The 17,158-nt window shown below is 36.6% G+C and overlaps 1 protein-coding gene across 4 annotated transcripts in view; it reads right to left on the minus strand.

The window, feature by feature from the left end:
* Window positions 1–966: 966 nt before the first annotated feature.
* CNOT2 (CCR4-NOT transcription complex subunit 2) overlaps window positions 967–17,158 on the minus strand; it is a 94,008-nt gene continuing 77,816 nt past the window's right edge. For all 4 annotated transcript variants that reach the window (XM_075080818.1, XM_075080817.1, XM_075080816.1 and 1 more), the window contains 7 exons: window positions 15,850–15,970; window positions 15,582–15,738; window positions 11,593–11,654; window positions 11,447–11,496; window positions 10,508–10,608; window positions 9,790–9,934; window positions 967–2,109 (listed from right to left, as the gene is read on the minus strand). In XM_075080818.1, coding sequence (XP_074936919.1) covers window positions 2,023–2,109; window positions 9,790–9,934; window positions 10,508–10,608; window positions 11,447–11,496; window positions 11,593–11,654; window positions 15,582–15,738; window positions 15,850–15,970 — 723 coding nt within the window. In that variant the 3' untranslated portion in view covers window positions 967–2,022. The remainder of the gene's footprint in view (window positions 2,110–9,789; window positions 9,935–10,507; window positions 10,609–11,446; window positions 11,497–11,592; window positions 11,655–15,581; window positions 15,739–15,849; window positions 15,971–17,158) is intronic.

The raw sequence follows: 17,158 nt of genomic DNA on the forward strand, positions 1-17,158 counted from the left end.
AGTCAAATATATGTTTGTATCTGCTCTGATTTGAGAAAAAGAAAAAGCCACCATCTTTTTCAGCTGTGTCAGCCATCACCTGGATTATAACCATCGCCCTCTTTCAAGTTGAGAAAGCAGTTTGCTTTGATAATTAAAAAAATTATAATCAATAGGCTTATATTTTTATGTCTGATATTTTAAAAAGTGTAGAATTTAGAATTGCTATGCACCTGATACAGAGCCACAGCACCTGCCATCAATGGTCCAATTTCCAAGCATAGTTCAATACATGCCAACAAGCTGGTTTTGCACTATGCAGAAAAACAGGTCAAAACCTAAAAATAAAACCCCACGATTCACTGATGTGTTCTGCTGTCTTGTCCTGTTTTGGCAATGGCAGATATTTTGATACGGCTTGCATCACCAGAGGCAACGTGGTGAGAAGTGGCAGTCACATCAAGAAAAAGGGAACTATCTAAACAGTGCAGGTTTTTCTTCCTCTGCTCTAGAGATCGGTTACAATTTTCAGAAACGGTGTACATTCATGTTTGTCTGCATATGGAAGTTGAAGGAGCAGTGATCATCAAATGAAATGTATTTCTGTATTAAGTGGGAAAATTCCAACCTGGAACTAAGCTATGATGAGTTTTAAACCAAGCTTCTTCCAAGTGTTCCTTCCAAGTGACGAATTCTTGAACCACCTTTCTATCATTTGAAGTGTTTGTTACCCACCCACCTTTCTAAAAAGGATGTGCCGTTTGCTGTTACAGAGAGGGGATCTGAAACCAAGGTTAACCAAACTTTAAGGTTGTGGAAAAGAATATCAAACTCTCTCATAAATTTACTTGTCAGCAGCAAAAAGACTCTTCAAGTGTCTTAACCACTGTACAGCTCGATAGTTTTAATACTTCAACTTTTTTGTTTTTCCATTTTTCATTGTTGAAGAAATAATGTCACAATCTCAAATCAAAGTCAACACTGCAGTGAGGAGAGCTTTTCTACTTTATTACAAAGAGAAGAAGCCTTTATGTGGTCAGAAAATACAAGATTGATCTTTTTTTTTTTTTTCTCTTCCTATGAAACGCTGCTGTTCAAACAGCCAGAGTGAATTGTCTCAGTTCACTTCTTTAAGTCCCATCACATTCACTTGGGTATGGATGTCCTTGGCTGCTGAAAATCTGGCCCTTTAGTGCACAGGGCGACAAAGTAGTCCCCTGACCAGCAGTTCCAGAATGTCCCGTTTTCATATATTGCATCCATGCACACCTCCTAAAAATGAGGTACAGCAGGGCAAACATTTTCCAAAATAGATGTCATATATATAATATATACACATTCGTACATACATACCTTTATTCATGTGATGTCCAAAAATTTAAAAAAAATGTACACATTTATTACAAAATCGTAACAAAGACTGGACAGTGTTTTGCTCATTCTGGAAAGATGAAGCTCAGTAATACACAACTCTGGAAACTAACCAGAGACTGTGGCAATATCTTTCTTCTAAACAGTCAGGTATTCTTGCATTAAGCTTGGCGAAAACTGCCTTTCAAAAACAGAAGGGGAAGTAAAATGAAGGAAGCAAACCTTGCTCATCTTTCCAAATGAAATACGAGAAGGATCCTCACATAAAAATGCACAAACATTTTTTATTACCAATAGTGCTACAATGAACAATGCAAATTTTGTTGTCTAATTTTTTGTCTTTTTTTCTTTTTTTGTTTTTACATTTTGGAAAACTAAGTGGTAAACTTTTGTCAGTGTACTCGCTTGTCTTTACAGACCCAAGCTTGTCTGCTGGCAGAAAATAAAACAAAAACAAAAATTCAGACCCTGCTCAAACTAAAGAAAAACAATTACAAATTTAGTTGTTGGGCAGCACATAATTAGTAAGGCAGGACCTCAAATGGTGACCCTTCGCATGAGCCAATTGCCAGATCCTCAAGGAATTAAAACCAGGATGCCTGAGCCACATCAGTTCTGCAGTTATGTTGAGTATTGTGCTGAGACAGCCATACCCCAAGAAAAGGGAAGTCTTTAGAAGGCTTGCTGAGCAGGGTTGTAGTTGAAGGTTGATGGCAGATGAGGCCTTTCTTCTAATTTGTCATATTCCAGATGGAACTCCTACAATTGAGACAAAAAACAAGATAAAACCAAATAAAACAACTTATTTACCTGTTGAGAACCGTTCGTTCTACCAGCCATACTTGAAAAGCACAAATATGGAAGAGATCAAGTCCTAACTTATCTCAAGACAGAAACGCTTGATTTTGCTCTCTGGGATTCTGTATTTAGTTAGGCTAAAGTCAACATCCAAAGCCATCACACCTGCAACAGGTAGGCTCTCTTTTTTTAATGTTACATGACTCTCGGAACCCTAGTCACAATCTCAAATAATCTTTGTGTATATATTTATACACACACACACTCTCACAAACCAAATACACAGTCACGGCATGAGCTGAATTATGAATAAAAGGTTCTGTCTTTCCACAGTTCAGATGCACAGAGACTTATTTTGGATGACATGAAGCTACACGGTATTTTGTGCCATACTACCAGGCCCAACTGTAAGTTAAACTAGCTAGGTTTGTCCTTCTTCGTACAAAATTGGGAAACATGATCTAAAATGCTGGAGACAAACTACTGAAACCTACTTAAGCCAGAGTCTAACAAAATATTCCACCACACTTCATACTCAGATTTAAGCTATAGACTCACCCAACCCTCCCATACATCCTGAGCTTCTTGCTTCTATATCACACTTTGCCACTACCTTTCAGCACAATTTGTTCCAGTGCTTTATAAACAGCCACACAAAATCAAAACCTTTGCCTATGCACTCAGATGCCACACAAGCTACTGGTTCATAAATAAGCAGCTTTAGTGTCTCACTGGCACAACCACCTGACCTGAGGGTGTCTGGTTTGTGTAATTGTAGAACATTTCAGTGATCCTGTAGGAATTCTGACTATAGCAGCTACTACAAATCAGATTGTAGCCACTCTTGATGTCTAAATACATCCTGATTATTACACTGAAAAAAGCAGCTTCCTTCCCTGTGACCTTAATTTGTGCACACAACCCTAATTAGTGCACACTGACATTTGGTGCTTGTTACTTCATTCATGCAAAAACATACAAGGACTTACTTAAATCTTATATTTTTCAGATCCTCTCAGCAGTTTAACTGTGTCTCATCCCCAATTTGTCTTCGTCCAAGAAACAGAGTAAGCGGAAGTTTCAGAATTGTTCTTTAAGGGTACTTCTTGGTAATTCAACAACAGCTACCTTGGACACACACAGCAATTTGTTTTGCCTAACTCAGTGGAGAACCTCAGCAGAACATCATCTGTATCTGCAGAGCAAACCTCCTTCACTATTTTTATATGTGGATGAAAACACTAGGAGTAGTGAATAGATTATTTTAGAACACTCCCTGAAGTGATTAAATAGTGTAATATTTCAGTTTTTACAGGTAGACAAACTAAATTAAAGACCAAGTCAATGCAAGACTAGAAATAAAATCTACGAAATCCAACTCACAGACCTCTCCTCTTTAAGGCAAAACACGGTCCATCTAGCATAGAAAGACCATTCAGCATGGTAAGGAAACAAAGAAAGGGAAAATGCTAAGCATTCAGTAAGCCTGTATTCCCCCGAGAATACTGTCCCCGAAGCTGGAAAATCCTAGCAAAAGCTATGTGAGATTACAGCCATCTGCGCTGAAGTGCTGCATATCTGCTTCATTTCTGGTTCCTCGCCCTCTCCTCCAACCAAGGGTTTTTTTAGTTGGTTGGTTTTGGTTTTTGTTTTTTTGGTTTGTTTTTTGGTTTTGTTTGTTTGTTTTTTTACCTCATTCCAGTGGTGGGTTTGTTTCTTTGGGCTTTTTTAGGTTATATATATGAGTCAGTTACTTTTGGCATTCCTAATTAACACGGCGCGCTGGTTGGTGAACGTTCTCTCTCTGTGCAGATACAGAGACATGTGCTGATGCTGAAGAGACGCCTGCTCCCTCCTTTTGTCAGAAGCAAGATCAAGGTGTACAAATCTATTGCGGGTATTTTGGTGTCAAAGGCTGGTTTAGGTTGGGTAGATCTTCAGTAATTCTGAAGTAGTTTTGTAACGGAAAAAAAATACCACTCAATCGTCTCTCCCATTCCTGGCTTTCAAAGTTTCCATTTTGCACGTAATCATGGAAGGGTCTGTGGATTACTATCAATCTATGGTCTGCTGTTGGGAATTGCTTCCTTAACAAAACTGTAAACAAGGAGAAGGGTTAATAATAAAAGCTTTGATCAGTTACCTGAACCTCCAACAGGCTCTCAAATGCCTTCAAAATTACCCACGCAAATGGCTACTTAAGCTGGTGAGACAGCACCAGTAGCCTAAAAATTGCTTTCCAAACTTCAGGTGGTTGCACCCCTCTGTTGGCAGCAGTAGCTGCGAGCAAGGCTTGTGTCCGGAAGAAATTCTCAGGAGCTTGAGCAGCCCTTTGTGTGCCACAAATTGGAAGCCCCTTATTTAGAAGAAGGAATGTGATTCCCTACCAAAGCTTCTTTAGAAGTACATTACTTAATATTTCAAAACTATCATTGATTTTTAAAATAAACAGGCTTAAAGCATCCTTATATTTGGGGCCCAGCGTCAGCAATGCTCAAGTCCATTGTCCAGTAGTGCATTAGAACACCTAAAATTATATCTGACAATACCAAAAAAAGAACTCATTGACCAAATATTTTTGAAAACTAAAAGGCAATTATTTATTACATATAGAAAAATACTTGTATTACAGGTATACTTTATGTTTTTGCTTTTGATTCCAGGGGCCACTGTGGTTTAGGATGTGAACAGCAGCACTGATATTTTTTTAATATAAACAGATACAAATAAAAGTGTAAAACTGCCATTTATCCATTGACAAACATCTATTTTATTTTCCACACGGAAGAAATTATTAAAAATTAAATACCTTTTATTAACCAAGAATAACGAATACTAAATGTGTGTGGAAACTTATGGCACATGTTCGACACTAGATAAACTGTTCTACGCAAAGAAATCAATTGCTTCTCGCGTCATCCTGAAAACTTGTTTTGATGGCAAAGTTGCATCAGGCTGCACATGTAAAAACAATAACAGGTGAGAATACTAAAGATAGAAGAGAATTGCTTAAGGTGATCCACAGCATTAACACACAAAACAAAAAGTTAGCCAAATAGAAGTGTCCTGAGGATAAAATATTCTGGACTGTTTAAGTCCACCGAAGGAGATGGTAGAAATCCCATGGCTGGCTCAAAAATTCCAAATGGGACTGAAAAGCCAGCATGCATACCGGCTTAAAGATGGATGCAAAGATCCAAATTTAAATTAGGGGCAAATAAAAATGCTATGGCACATGCCTATTAGAAGAACAAATTTAACTTTCTAGCAATTATAAAAGTATTTCAATTAATACTGATCTTAAAAGGATAGGGAGTAATTTAATATAAGCAACAACCCTTACAAGCAAATAAACACTCAGAAATTTAACCTTCTCTCCCATGAAGAATCCCATGTTTATAACTACAAAATCAAAGTGAAAGGGTTTTATGGTCCTGTTCCTTAAACAGGGTTAATTCTCCTTACTTCTCAAAGGAAAAATTCCAGACAGTTTACTTCAGACAATTTAAATCAAGGTTTCAGTAAATGTGCAATTGTAGAATGCAAATATGCATTTTTGGTCTCATATCCACTTCTTCCTCTCTCATGTCTCCTCATCAGCAGCAAACTATATAGACAAATCCTCAGGTAAAAAAAAAAAACCAAAACAGAAGAAAAAAAAATCAAAGCCTCTTTAACCATACTGTACTTTCCACATGCCCTAGGATGAAAAACCATATACACAGACATATCTGTAACCAGCATTTTCCTGCATTTTGTTTTACGTTTTAGATGAATTTGAGGTTTATTGTCATTCATATTTTTTCACTATTTACTACCACGTATCAACATAGAATTAATTTGATTTTATTTCCTAACAGTTTAGAAATTGTCTCATTAATCAGCTGTTTTGCTGCATTTCCTTCTTTTGTCTACTATCTATTAGGAATATAAAAATAGAGCCTTCAGCTTAATAAAAAAGATAATTATATTACATTTTATGTTTTCTTGAAAGAAGTCTACCTTACTGGGCTTTGTTAAAACCAGTCTAGGACACTATCAAAACATTTGTTAAAACCGTGTCTGGTTTATGTTTTTACAAACTTAGTCTTAAGATCTAGCAATGTTACCCAAAGTAAACAGTTATAGCTCACTGTATCTATCGTAATGCAGTATCATTTAAAATCGGTAAAATAAATACATAAGCTCATAATGTACAATCCACCATGTCTGCAAAGCACAACACATTAAAATGCGCCGCCCTGTATTTGAGCATACACACTAGAACAGACAAATTTACGAAGCACCTTGAAAAACAATTGAATTTGCACATATACGAGTGTAGTTTACCAGAAATAATTCTTTTCTGACTGCTTCAAGAAAGGACTAATGAAACCGTTAAGCAACAATTACTATTGTGGCTTTCTAAGGAACTGATATTCCCGGCATTCGCTAATAATGATAGATTGCAGTCTCTGCTACAGAATTCTTTCTCCTTTTTTCAGCTTCTTATATTTTGTTATAGTTTGTTCCCGAAACATTAATTAATACTTCTGCATCTGTTAGACGAAAATGCTTGGCCATACTTTTCTGTGCATTAAAAGCAACATGGAGTTATCAAATACTGCCATTCTTGTTATAGTGAAGTCTACGTTAGTCTTCCTCCAAGGAGAAGTCAACCCCAGAAATTAATATCAGAAGTAACAACATCACCATACAATGCCAAGATCACACCTGACATACACCTAAGTTCTTATTTATTTATCAGAGATAGAAATGTAATGGAATTATTTCTAGCAAGTGATTCCTTTTCCATGTAACAAAATAGCATTTCTTCCCCAAAACCTTGTCTAGCTTCCTGTGATCAATACTCAGCTTGCCTGCTGTATTTTGCACCAAACTAAAATGAAACAAAAATTTCAAAATAATATTCCAGTTCCAACTTTTATATTAACAAGCCTAAAAGAAAAGATATTATCTCTTCCTATGGACACTGGTGGGGGGCAGGGAGGGGGAAAATCATGTTGCTTGTTAGCTTACCGCTGCAGGTAACTTCAGAAAATACTATCCCTCTCCTTATTAGCTACCAATTGCTTCTCATCTTTGGAGGAATTATTTTCACTATGCAAAGTTAAGAGAAGAGAATCTGTGTAGATCTTGGGCAAAATCATTGGCAAAACAGTAGTGATTCATATCTCTCTCTCATACCATCTCCAGGAATGCCTACCAGATGAAGGCAGCTCTAGTTTTAAAAGCAGAAAGATGCAGTATGCTAATTAAGAATTCAAGCACTGGATGCTGAATTTCAGGACAGCACTCAGGACTCCAGAGAGAGATAATACTGCCTTCAAAAGTAATGCTTAAGCATCAAGTAGCAAGCTTAACACATTTACTAGAGGTAGAAAAAGAGGAGACGCTAAAGAGGTTACTAAATCTTATACAATGGGCATGACTACCTCCTAGGAAAATAAATTATGTGTTTCCACATAGGGTAAAAACTCAATCTGATCCATCAGTACATGAACCTCTATATGAGGCTCTTATTGCTCATAAATAAATGGAACATACTCAGTTGACTCCAAAGAAGAAATCTATCCTTTCCAAAGGTAGTTACTCCCCCTCTGATGATCTTATGCAGTAATAAAATAGCTTTAAACAGTGTCTTGGGAAGCCTAAGAAAGTATACCAAGCAGCAAATAAATAATTCAAGTAGAAATTAAAACTTTCCTTTTGTTTAGGTTTTCTTTTGAAGCAAGCGATGCTTTTGCTTAAAAGTTCTGGCATTACCTTGCACATATGCAAAACCACAGAAATAGGGCTTGCCATTAAAACCTTCAGTTACAAAATCCTGGTTTTCTTACGGTCACAGGAAAGGCAACTGAGGCGGAAAGTCACACATGCAAATGGACTGAAGAGCCTCCCATATTGTTTGGGGCAACTAAAATGTTAATTTCTGAGGGGAGCTCGCACAGACTAAGCAAATTTACTGGGGTGACTGGGGAAGAAAGAATAAAGAGCATCACATCTAGTTAATCTCTAGGTGATGGCAAACTTCAATATACTGGCTAGGAAGAAAGACAACGCACTCAGAGGGGAATACACTGAACTCTATTCCTTTTAATTTAAAGCTGATGGTTAAAAACACATCAGACATGTAACTATTAATGCAGTATTTCATAATCTCCAAGTGCAGAGATGCAACTTGCTCACAGAAATGAAATGACTTTTCAGCAAACAATTCATAAGTTAAGCTTTAGGTGAAAAGATTTCTGATTAAATTAAATACCTAAGCACCCGGAAACACAAAATATAGTTCCACCATGCTGGAATCTCAGGAGTTCAAGGCTTCAAGATTAATCTGGTCTGATCTGTTAAGTGTTTTTTAGAGAAAGCAACAGTGTGATACTGTATCTACAGAAGGTCTGACATGGAAGTTTTATGTTTGTTCTTTCGTCAATGAGTCCAATACGTCGGTTAAAACTTGAAGCAACATCATGCTACATCCATGAAATCTCATATAACCAAACATAAGTGGCAAATAAGATTCTTAACAAACTAACTCAGGCTCTAGGTAGGTCTAACAGTTGTATGTATATTGTGAATTTATCTTTTACTCAGCTCCAGCTGAAGCTGAATGCATCACCCTGTAGGGCAGGCTATTTTCAAAAGAGCACACCTCTTGCCAGGTTAGTGAATGTTAGCACTCCTGATTTCTAAGGCAGTGTTTTGACACCTATCTGCTTTAGTGGAGAAATCACACAAATCAGGATCCAGCAAGGAAAAGGCATTGTACAAGATGGTCTTAAGAGCTGGATTTCAAAGTTGGATGGTCTTAGAAGTTGGAAGATACTGAAAATTAATTATCTTTGGGGGAAGGTGGAGAAAGTGTAGCACAGCTCTATGAATTTCTTCAGCTAACAAGTAAAGGGTGAACAGTAGTGACAGTATTCATGGACAGAAAGGAACAAATAGATTATCAGATGTGAGAAGGAAGACAACCGTAGCTTTCAGGTTTTTTTTTTAATGCCTCTTGGCCTAGAATACAGAAAATGAGAACTATGAAAATATGCCTCCACCCTAAAAAGAAGTGATTGTTTTCAAAGTACTCCGATGTTTAAACAGCAGAGCACAGAAGTCCTGTAGTGTGCTCAAGGAGAGACAATATCTGGAAAAAAACACCAAACCAAACCAAACCCCAAAATCAAAAAAGAAACCCCCAAAACAAAACAAAAAAGCCAACCACCCCTAAAACACCCCACATAGCTTTTTTTGAATTCCAAAGTGCAATGCAGTAGCTCCCTATTGTATTTTCTAAAGCAAAACAATAAAATATCTGCTTGCACAATTTCTGAAGTGCCAAATAATGCTTTCTATTCTATAATTCCATACTTGAAAAAAGTTTTCAATCTAAACAAACCTTCTAAGTTCTACAACCTCATACCTTGCAAAGAACACATCAAGTAGAGACATCTCCTCCTTTTCCCCAAAGAAGCCAGTTTTAGGCAATCTCTATTCCGTCACACATCAGAAATGAACATAATGAACTTAAACATTAGGTTAAAAAGTTGCAGATTTTTCAGGAGGCGGCTGGGTTTTACTCTTGTCCTTTCAAAAATACATGGTTGACAGACTTAAAAAATCTGGACAAGGGAAAGGAGATACCTTAGCTACTTTCCTCCAGTTAAGACAGTCAAAGAAGTAATATGTTCCCCTCTCGTACGTATTGGTTTTCATTGTTGGCTCCATGCCGGGTGCCCTGGTGATCCATACTCGTTCTTCTTTGTGGTATCTCCAATCCCGGTTAAATCTTTAGTTTTTAATAGGAAGGAAAAATAATTTTTAGTGTTAGTTATCTGAATTTGACTTCATAAAATACAGTTTTATGGGTTTCGCTCAAAACTATACAATGCAATCAAAACCAAAAGAAAATTTCTAAGATATTGTTATACCTGTGATATCATACCTCTTCCATACAATTACTACACCTCAAACTAATCACATATGAAACATTAAGAAGTCTGGTAGGTTCAAACAACAAATCCTTGTTATGGTTATTTACTGTTTTTCATTTTGCTGAAAATAAGTTAGATGTTTAATGATGACTGGCACTTGCCAGTTTTCCACAGTGCTTCATAATAATGCAAAGTCTATGAGAAAGTCTTGATTTCCGCTCTATGGATGAAAAAAAAAAGTACAAAATGGAACCAAGGTTGGAGGAGGTATTTTAAAAAAGGTTTCCAGCTTTCAATTGGCTAAGCTTCTATTTTCAGTGTCTAACTTGTTGGCGTTTTTGTTTTTTTTTTTTTTTTTTTTCACATCTACTACTTCATTACTGCAATAGATTAAATCATACAAGACTGACAAAATAGTTTGAACGTACAGCTCTACTGCTGCTAATAGCTGTAATACATCTCCTCCATTCATGTAATAGAGATAAAACAGGAGATCTTCTCCATATCGGCCAAGTTTTATTGCAGCCAGCTGCAAAAGATTGAAGAAAATGAGGATGAAAAATCACAATAGATAAATGTTTTAAGACATACTATCCCACTTAAATAACACAAGGATACATCCAGAACGTGCTTCCATCCTAAGCGTGTTGCAAACGATACTCTAACATAACAAGTGTAATAATTATTAAACCAATCATTTTCCTTCACATCTACTTAACCTTTCCAAATTAAGATACAACAGAAAAATAAACAGAAGTAATCAGCAAGACTTTTTTCCCTGCACTTGTGTCTATCCTCATGTATTTAATTAATTAAAAAAAACAAAACCCACAACATTTACATTTATTTGCTCACTTCACACTCTAAGTAACGTTATTATAACTTCTTACAATATTTCTCAGTGATCCCTCTTGCAGAACTACAATAGTTGAAAGATAATACAACTAAGAAAAAAAAATCCCTATTCATGTAGATACTGAAAGCAATGGATAAATGTGAGAATATATTGAACTGCAATTCTGAGCTTATTTCAAGAAGAAATATCCCTAATTTAGTATCACATTTGAATATTACAGTATATGGATTATAACAAACTTCTGCTTTGCATGAAGGGCATACTCTTAAAAAACATAGTATGGTCTTTAGCTAACCATGCCCATTCTCAGTTTTGTCTTCCCTCTCTTTTTCTAAGGTGGAATGGGCGCATGATGTGTCCAATTAGCCGGTTAATGCATCACTGTTCCTAAAAAGACTGAAAACATCCATAAAAGGTACAGATTTTGAACATTACCTATCTGAAAGAAAATGTAGATAATTACCAGTAATAAATTAACAAAAAATAAGCGCACACACATACACGTACTCACCTTATCCCTAATGTGAATGTTAGTTAAGTATTCAGATGGAACATGGAAGTCTAAAAAAGAATCGGAATTGATGCAACTATTAAGACATGTAAATGAATATAATTTGCAAATATTAATATTGAATTAAATAGTTATTTCTCTCTTACCTATGTCTTGAGGTCGACAAGGTGATGATGCCCAGGGTGATGCAAATTTGGGATAAAGATTTCTGAGGAAAAGAAAAAAAAAAGAAAGGGCGCACAAATTTATCAAAATTAAAAACAAAAATCAAAACAAACAAAAAATCCCCACAACCGAACTCACAAACCTGAAAAACCAAACCACAAAACCAAAATCACTACTGAGGGTAAGAAGGCAGGCAAAAAGGAAATTGCAAGCCCACTTTCCTAGAACAGTAACATTTATTAATTTTCTTTGTAATATGTGGAGTAAGATTATGTTTAAACTGCCATGGGAATCTACAAGGCCAAGATTTCCTTTTTAATCTACCATTCCTTTAACTGGGTGCCAGGGATCCCAGCCCTTTTTAGGGATCCAGTTCTACACAGGGTTTCAATTTCTGCAGGAACAGCTTTTTAAACAGATATAAAGGTGAGAAAAATCCTATATTGGCAGTTGTTGGTTGGGTTTTTTCTTTGTTAACTAACCAGTAAAGATTTTACTCTTCTTCTAAATTTCAGAGACGACAAATAAATGGAATCGCAGCACAACACAGATATAAGTTTATTATGATTTAATATTTTCCTTTTATATAGGTTTTGCTAACATATACTAAAAAAATGGAGCTATTAGTTTAATAAAAGAGAAAATTAGAACCTTCCAACTCTACTACAATGACTGATGTACTGAGGAATGTATTTTCTAATTAACAGTTGAAGTGAAAGAAAGGACTGAGCAAAATGTACTTCTGGCAGGTAGCTACAGCCTGCTTTTAATTATCCATGATAGCATGCTATTACGGCAAGTTTTGTAAATGAAACTTGAGTACAGCATACCCTATCATATACTTGCTTCCTTCTTGTCAAGGGCCTAATAATTACTATTAGAAAAAAAATATCAGAAACCCACCCAAATTACCTGAACACAACCAATTCCCAGCTGAGCTATATGGGCCAAAAACTGCACTGGATCAAGTGGTGTCAATCTTACTCTAGGCTAGTTAACCTTACTGTTAGCAAAAGCTTATGCTTTAGGGCCTGAAGGAAGATTTCAGAGGCAAAAATCAGCAGATGTTGAAAAATAAATAAACCATTCTTTCTGCTGAAAGTATGGCTAGGCATTGCCCCAAGAAGAGGAGCATCCTGCAACTCCATCACCTCATGTGTGACCCAGAGGCTTGGTTTCCCAAGGCTAAGAATCCATGGTATTACAGATTTGGGACTGCACCTCTGTATGCAATAAACACTGAAGCATCTGTGCACAGTGTCCCCTCTATGATACACATAAAACTCTACTAATTTAACATTTTTCAAGGAGGTATTGGACAGCCTACAGTCTATTTGATGAATATTTCAGAAAGCTTCAGAACATGAACAAACAGCTACATAATCTCTAAAGAATTAAATGTAGTAATGCCATGTTTCTTATTTCTGTTCATGTAGAATTTTAAGTTACCCTAAGGAATTAGAAGCATATTTCTTAACAAAGAAATACAGGGCTGTACAGGCAATACATAATCATTCTTTCAACAACTGAAATAAATCTTAACCTACCTACATGGAAAATCTATATAAAACCAGGAGTTAGAAGGGTTAATCCAAACGCTTAGAGATACACAGAATTCTAAAAATTCTTTCTGATGGCATGCTCATTCTGCTAATTGATTAAGTCAGACAGGTATCTTCACCATCAGAAGTACCTCACAAGGCATAAAATTTTTTTTGGCTTTCCACATGTGAAATGCTTTTAGTTTTTCAAACAGCAATTCACAAAGGAAGGAAAGGATGTTTAACATAAGGCAAGATGGCAGGCCAGACACAGAAGACCGCCCAGGCTGTTTGCAAATCTCTTCTGTAGTATAAAATAAAGCCAGCTTGCTGATACAGAACTGTCTGGATAAAATATTAACCCTATCACCTCCGAGACTCTTAATACCCTATACACAAACATTAAATGTTAAAAGCTTTTAAAAATCCACCTATTTACAGTACACCTGCTAAGGAAAAGCAGCAGCATGACAGGTGTGTGTATATATACTGCTTATGTACAAAGACACACTTATAATTTGCATGCTGTGTTCAGGAGCTGCATAACACAGCTACAAGTCATCACATCATCAAACCATGTTTAGTATTTCTCTGCAATGAGGTACTAGTTTTATGTAGACTTTCCAATAGGTATGTTAAGCTTAAGATTTATGTTGGTCATAAAAACTAAACAACAACATTGAATAAAATATCAAGTAGTATCACCAAAAGTAATACCTCTGCTACTGTTCTGCATGCAAACATCTAGATAAAGTAGCTATATAACTGAACGACATCACTAGATTCCACCTGTGTCTAGAACAGCTCAAGATTTCAGATACAGATTAAATTATTTTAGCAAGCAAAGGCATTCTACTTTCAGCTGATCATCCTCAAAACATGTTTCAGCAATCTGTACTGAGAACAGCAAATTACTTCAGTGTCACGTGGATCCAGGAGACCCACCTCCCATCTGTCATGAGGGTGCCAGAGCAGTGGAACAGGCTGCCCAGGGAGGTCATGGAGTCTCCTTCCCTGGAGACATTCAAAACCCGCCTGAATGCGTTCCTGTGCCCCCTGCTCTGGGTGTCCCTGCTCAAGCAGGGGGGTTGGACAAGGTGATCTCCAGAGGTCCCTTCCAACCCCTACCATTCTGTGATTCTGATCTCCCAGTCAGTGCTGTAAGCTCTGGGACTACCAAGGAAAAACCACCACCCATGGTCAGTATAACTGTTCTTTGTGCATTCTCTTCATATTGCAGGAGGAGATGGGAGTGGGAAACTACTGGATTCAATGGAGGAGTGACCTGTGATATTAACAGTACAAGTGAAGAAGATCCTATGTTAACATAACACATTCTGCAAATAACTACAGACAATTGTATTAGAAGGCTGACTTTGGATTATAATTTTGAAGTATTTTTGAAAGTGCCAATGGCGTAATGATTTGACTCAGTTTTGATGCAGGCTCTACAGAAAGAAATTCTAGAAGTGGTAATTTCTAAAAATTTACACCTCTAGAAAGGAATACGTAAATTCACACCAATTATTTCCATCTGTCATATGATTTCCCTCTCACCTTGATGTCCACATTTGTCAATGTTCCCTGAACCCGTGCATTCAGAGTGTAGCTCCATATAAATTTATGAAACATGGAAACTGCACGTGTATGCTGTTTGGTCTTTGTTTCGTTAATGTATTATGTATACTACTCTGTCAATAAGGCTAACGCTGTGTAAATCTCTGCTAAAACAAACAATGGGAGATTCTCAGCTGAAAGTCAGAATACCAGAAACTGCTCTCACAATTACAGTCACCTAGAAGGTAAGCATTTTTGTCCAGGTTCCTTCTACAACTACTGGAAGAAGAGGGGCACCCTGGGTTGGTGATCCATCTCATCTGTCTTAAGTACTTATTACTCTTAGTGCAGTTGCTAACTGCTTTTCTCCCCACTGCCTCTAGAGGAAGCCTAGATAACTAAGCTTAGGTGAACTGAATGACTAAAAGTTAACTATAAAACCACATTTTCATTTAAATTAATCTTTGGTGCAGGGTAACACTGCAGATACTCTGTTCATTATTACATTAATATAAATCAAATTTACCCCACACACTGCTGAGAGTTAAGCGTAGATACCCTCAAGGAATAATATTATTTGAAAAATAACATATACTTGAAATTTATTAACAATACACTATCAATTCCTTGAAGAAAGTCCTAAAGAAGTTGAGAATAAGCGAAGCCACTAGGTTTAGTGAAAGCTTGCATAACAAGATCTCAGTATACCTTGAAGCACAATTCTCTTGTTTATGAAAATTTTTCATTACATTTTCAAATTTTATTTGGAAAAATATCTTGTGGGTTTGATAACTGTGTGAGCTAAGTAAGCCTATTAGGAATGAGAGCATAATAAAACCAAAACTGAAGAGTACTAAAAACCAGAAACTTACTCAGGAGAGTTGAGATTGAGACCTAGTGTTGTTAAATCACTTCCTAATGCAAGATGTACCATTCCTGGATCTGTCTCTGCTGCCCTGATGAATGTTAACAAGCCAATCATTCCAAACTGGTCCGTCACCATCCCTTGAGGAATGTTGGTAACCCGACCTGGGCAAGAAGAACAAATTAATCCTCTCCTTTCAAGAAGTGGAGGAATCAACAAGGTGATCTAAATGACTGTCAAAACTTTTAAAGAAGAAAAAGTGGAATGACACTTACCATCAGGTAACACCTGGATCCCTTTTTTCTGCTGGTTGTTGTTTTGCGTAGTTGAACTTTTATCTCCAGGAAACTTGGGCCCATCTGTGCTGGATGATGTTTTGCCTGATGTACTCAAATTCTGTTAAAAACAGTTTGCAGAGTTGGTATGATGGAAACAAACAAAAATGGGAAAACTTGTTGACCATAGCTTTCAGTCAAGGGCTCTAAACCAGTATGCCAAGTCACTAACAAATTAGGGACTAAAATGGAACCAGGCTGAAGCTCTTGAGTTCCATTTGCAAACCTTATGTAATATTCACCATTTCCTAAAGTATACATGTCATACAATGAGTTATTAATGAGCCTGCAGCTTGCAGTGTAAAAGGGTAAGAAAATATTTTACACCTGAGCTTGAATACACAATGGCTATCCCAAGTGCCTGTGACTAAAGGATATTTTGGACTCATCACATCATATAGTTTTCCCATACAGTCTGGCTCCCACGTAACACTCCATGAAGTAGAAACAGCCAATTTCAGGTGCAAGCAACATACAGATTTGCAACTATCAGGAAAGAGATGCAAACCCCTACATCTGGCAAGAAAACCATGTCTGTGCTCCCAGAGCCCATATACTGACAAAAGATATCTTCTGTAACTATTATCCCTTACTTTTTGTTGTTCTTTAAAACAAAGTCTGCAGTAACATAATGTAATCACATTTACTCTCTCCTTCCTTGCTGTATTCAATGCTAACTGTATCAGAACACTTGGCACACAATAAAACTGGTCACAACATTTGGGGGCTAGGCCTCCCCACATCCCTTTTTAGAACAGCTCCATTTTTCAGTTTTCATATGAGTTTGTAGTCAGATACACTACTTGCTCACCAGTATTTATGCCACGCTGATTAGCATATTGTTTGCAATTATAAGTAATAAAACAATCAGAAACTGGAACATTTTGTCAAATACTGTAAGCAACTGTCCTCTCCCACCCAAATTTTATTCCCCTTTCTTTGGCAATAAAAAAAGCAATTTTTATTGCAAATCCTTCAGAGTAAACAATGAAAAAAATCCTGTAATTTATTACCTAAGCTATATATGTAATGCATGATAATTAAAATACTTAAGATATAGTGTATTCCACTCATTTACAGCATACCCATGAATGCAATCGTCTCTATTAAAAAGAGCTCGTTCCCCGTGATTTCATTTCCCCATCAAGAATTTTACCTTGAAGTGACTTTGTACCACCTAACTGCTAAAGATTTGACAGCTTTGAAGAAAGATGTTATAATGTGTAAAGTACTACTACTGATGAGACAC

The sequence above is a fragment of the Phalacrocorax aristotelis genome, chromosome 1 (assembly GCF_949628215.1).
Source record: "Phalacrocorax aristotelis chromosome 1, bGulAri2.1, whole genome shotgun sequence".
Lineage (NCBI taxonomy): Eukaryota > Metazoa > Chordata > Aves > Suliformes > Phalacrocoracidae > Phalacrocorax > Phalacrocorax aristotelis.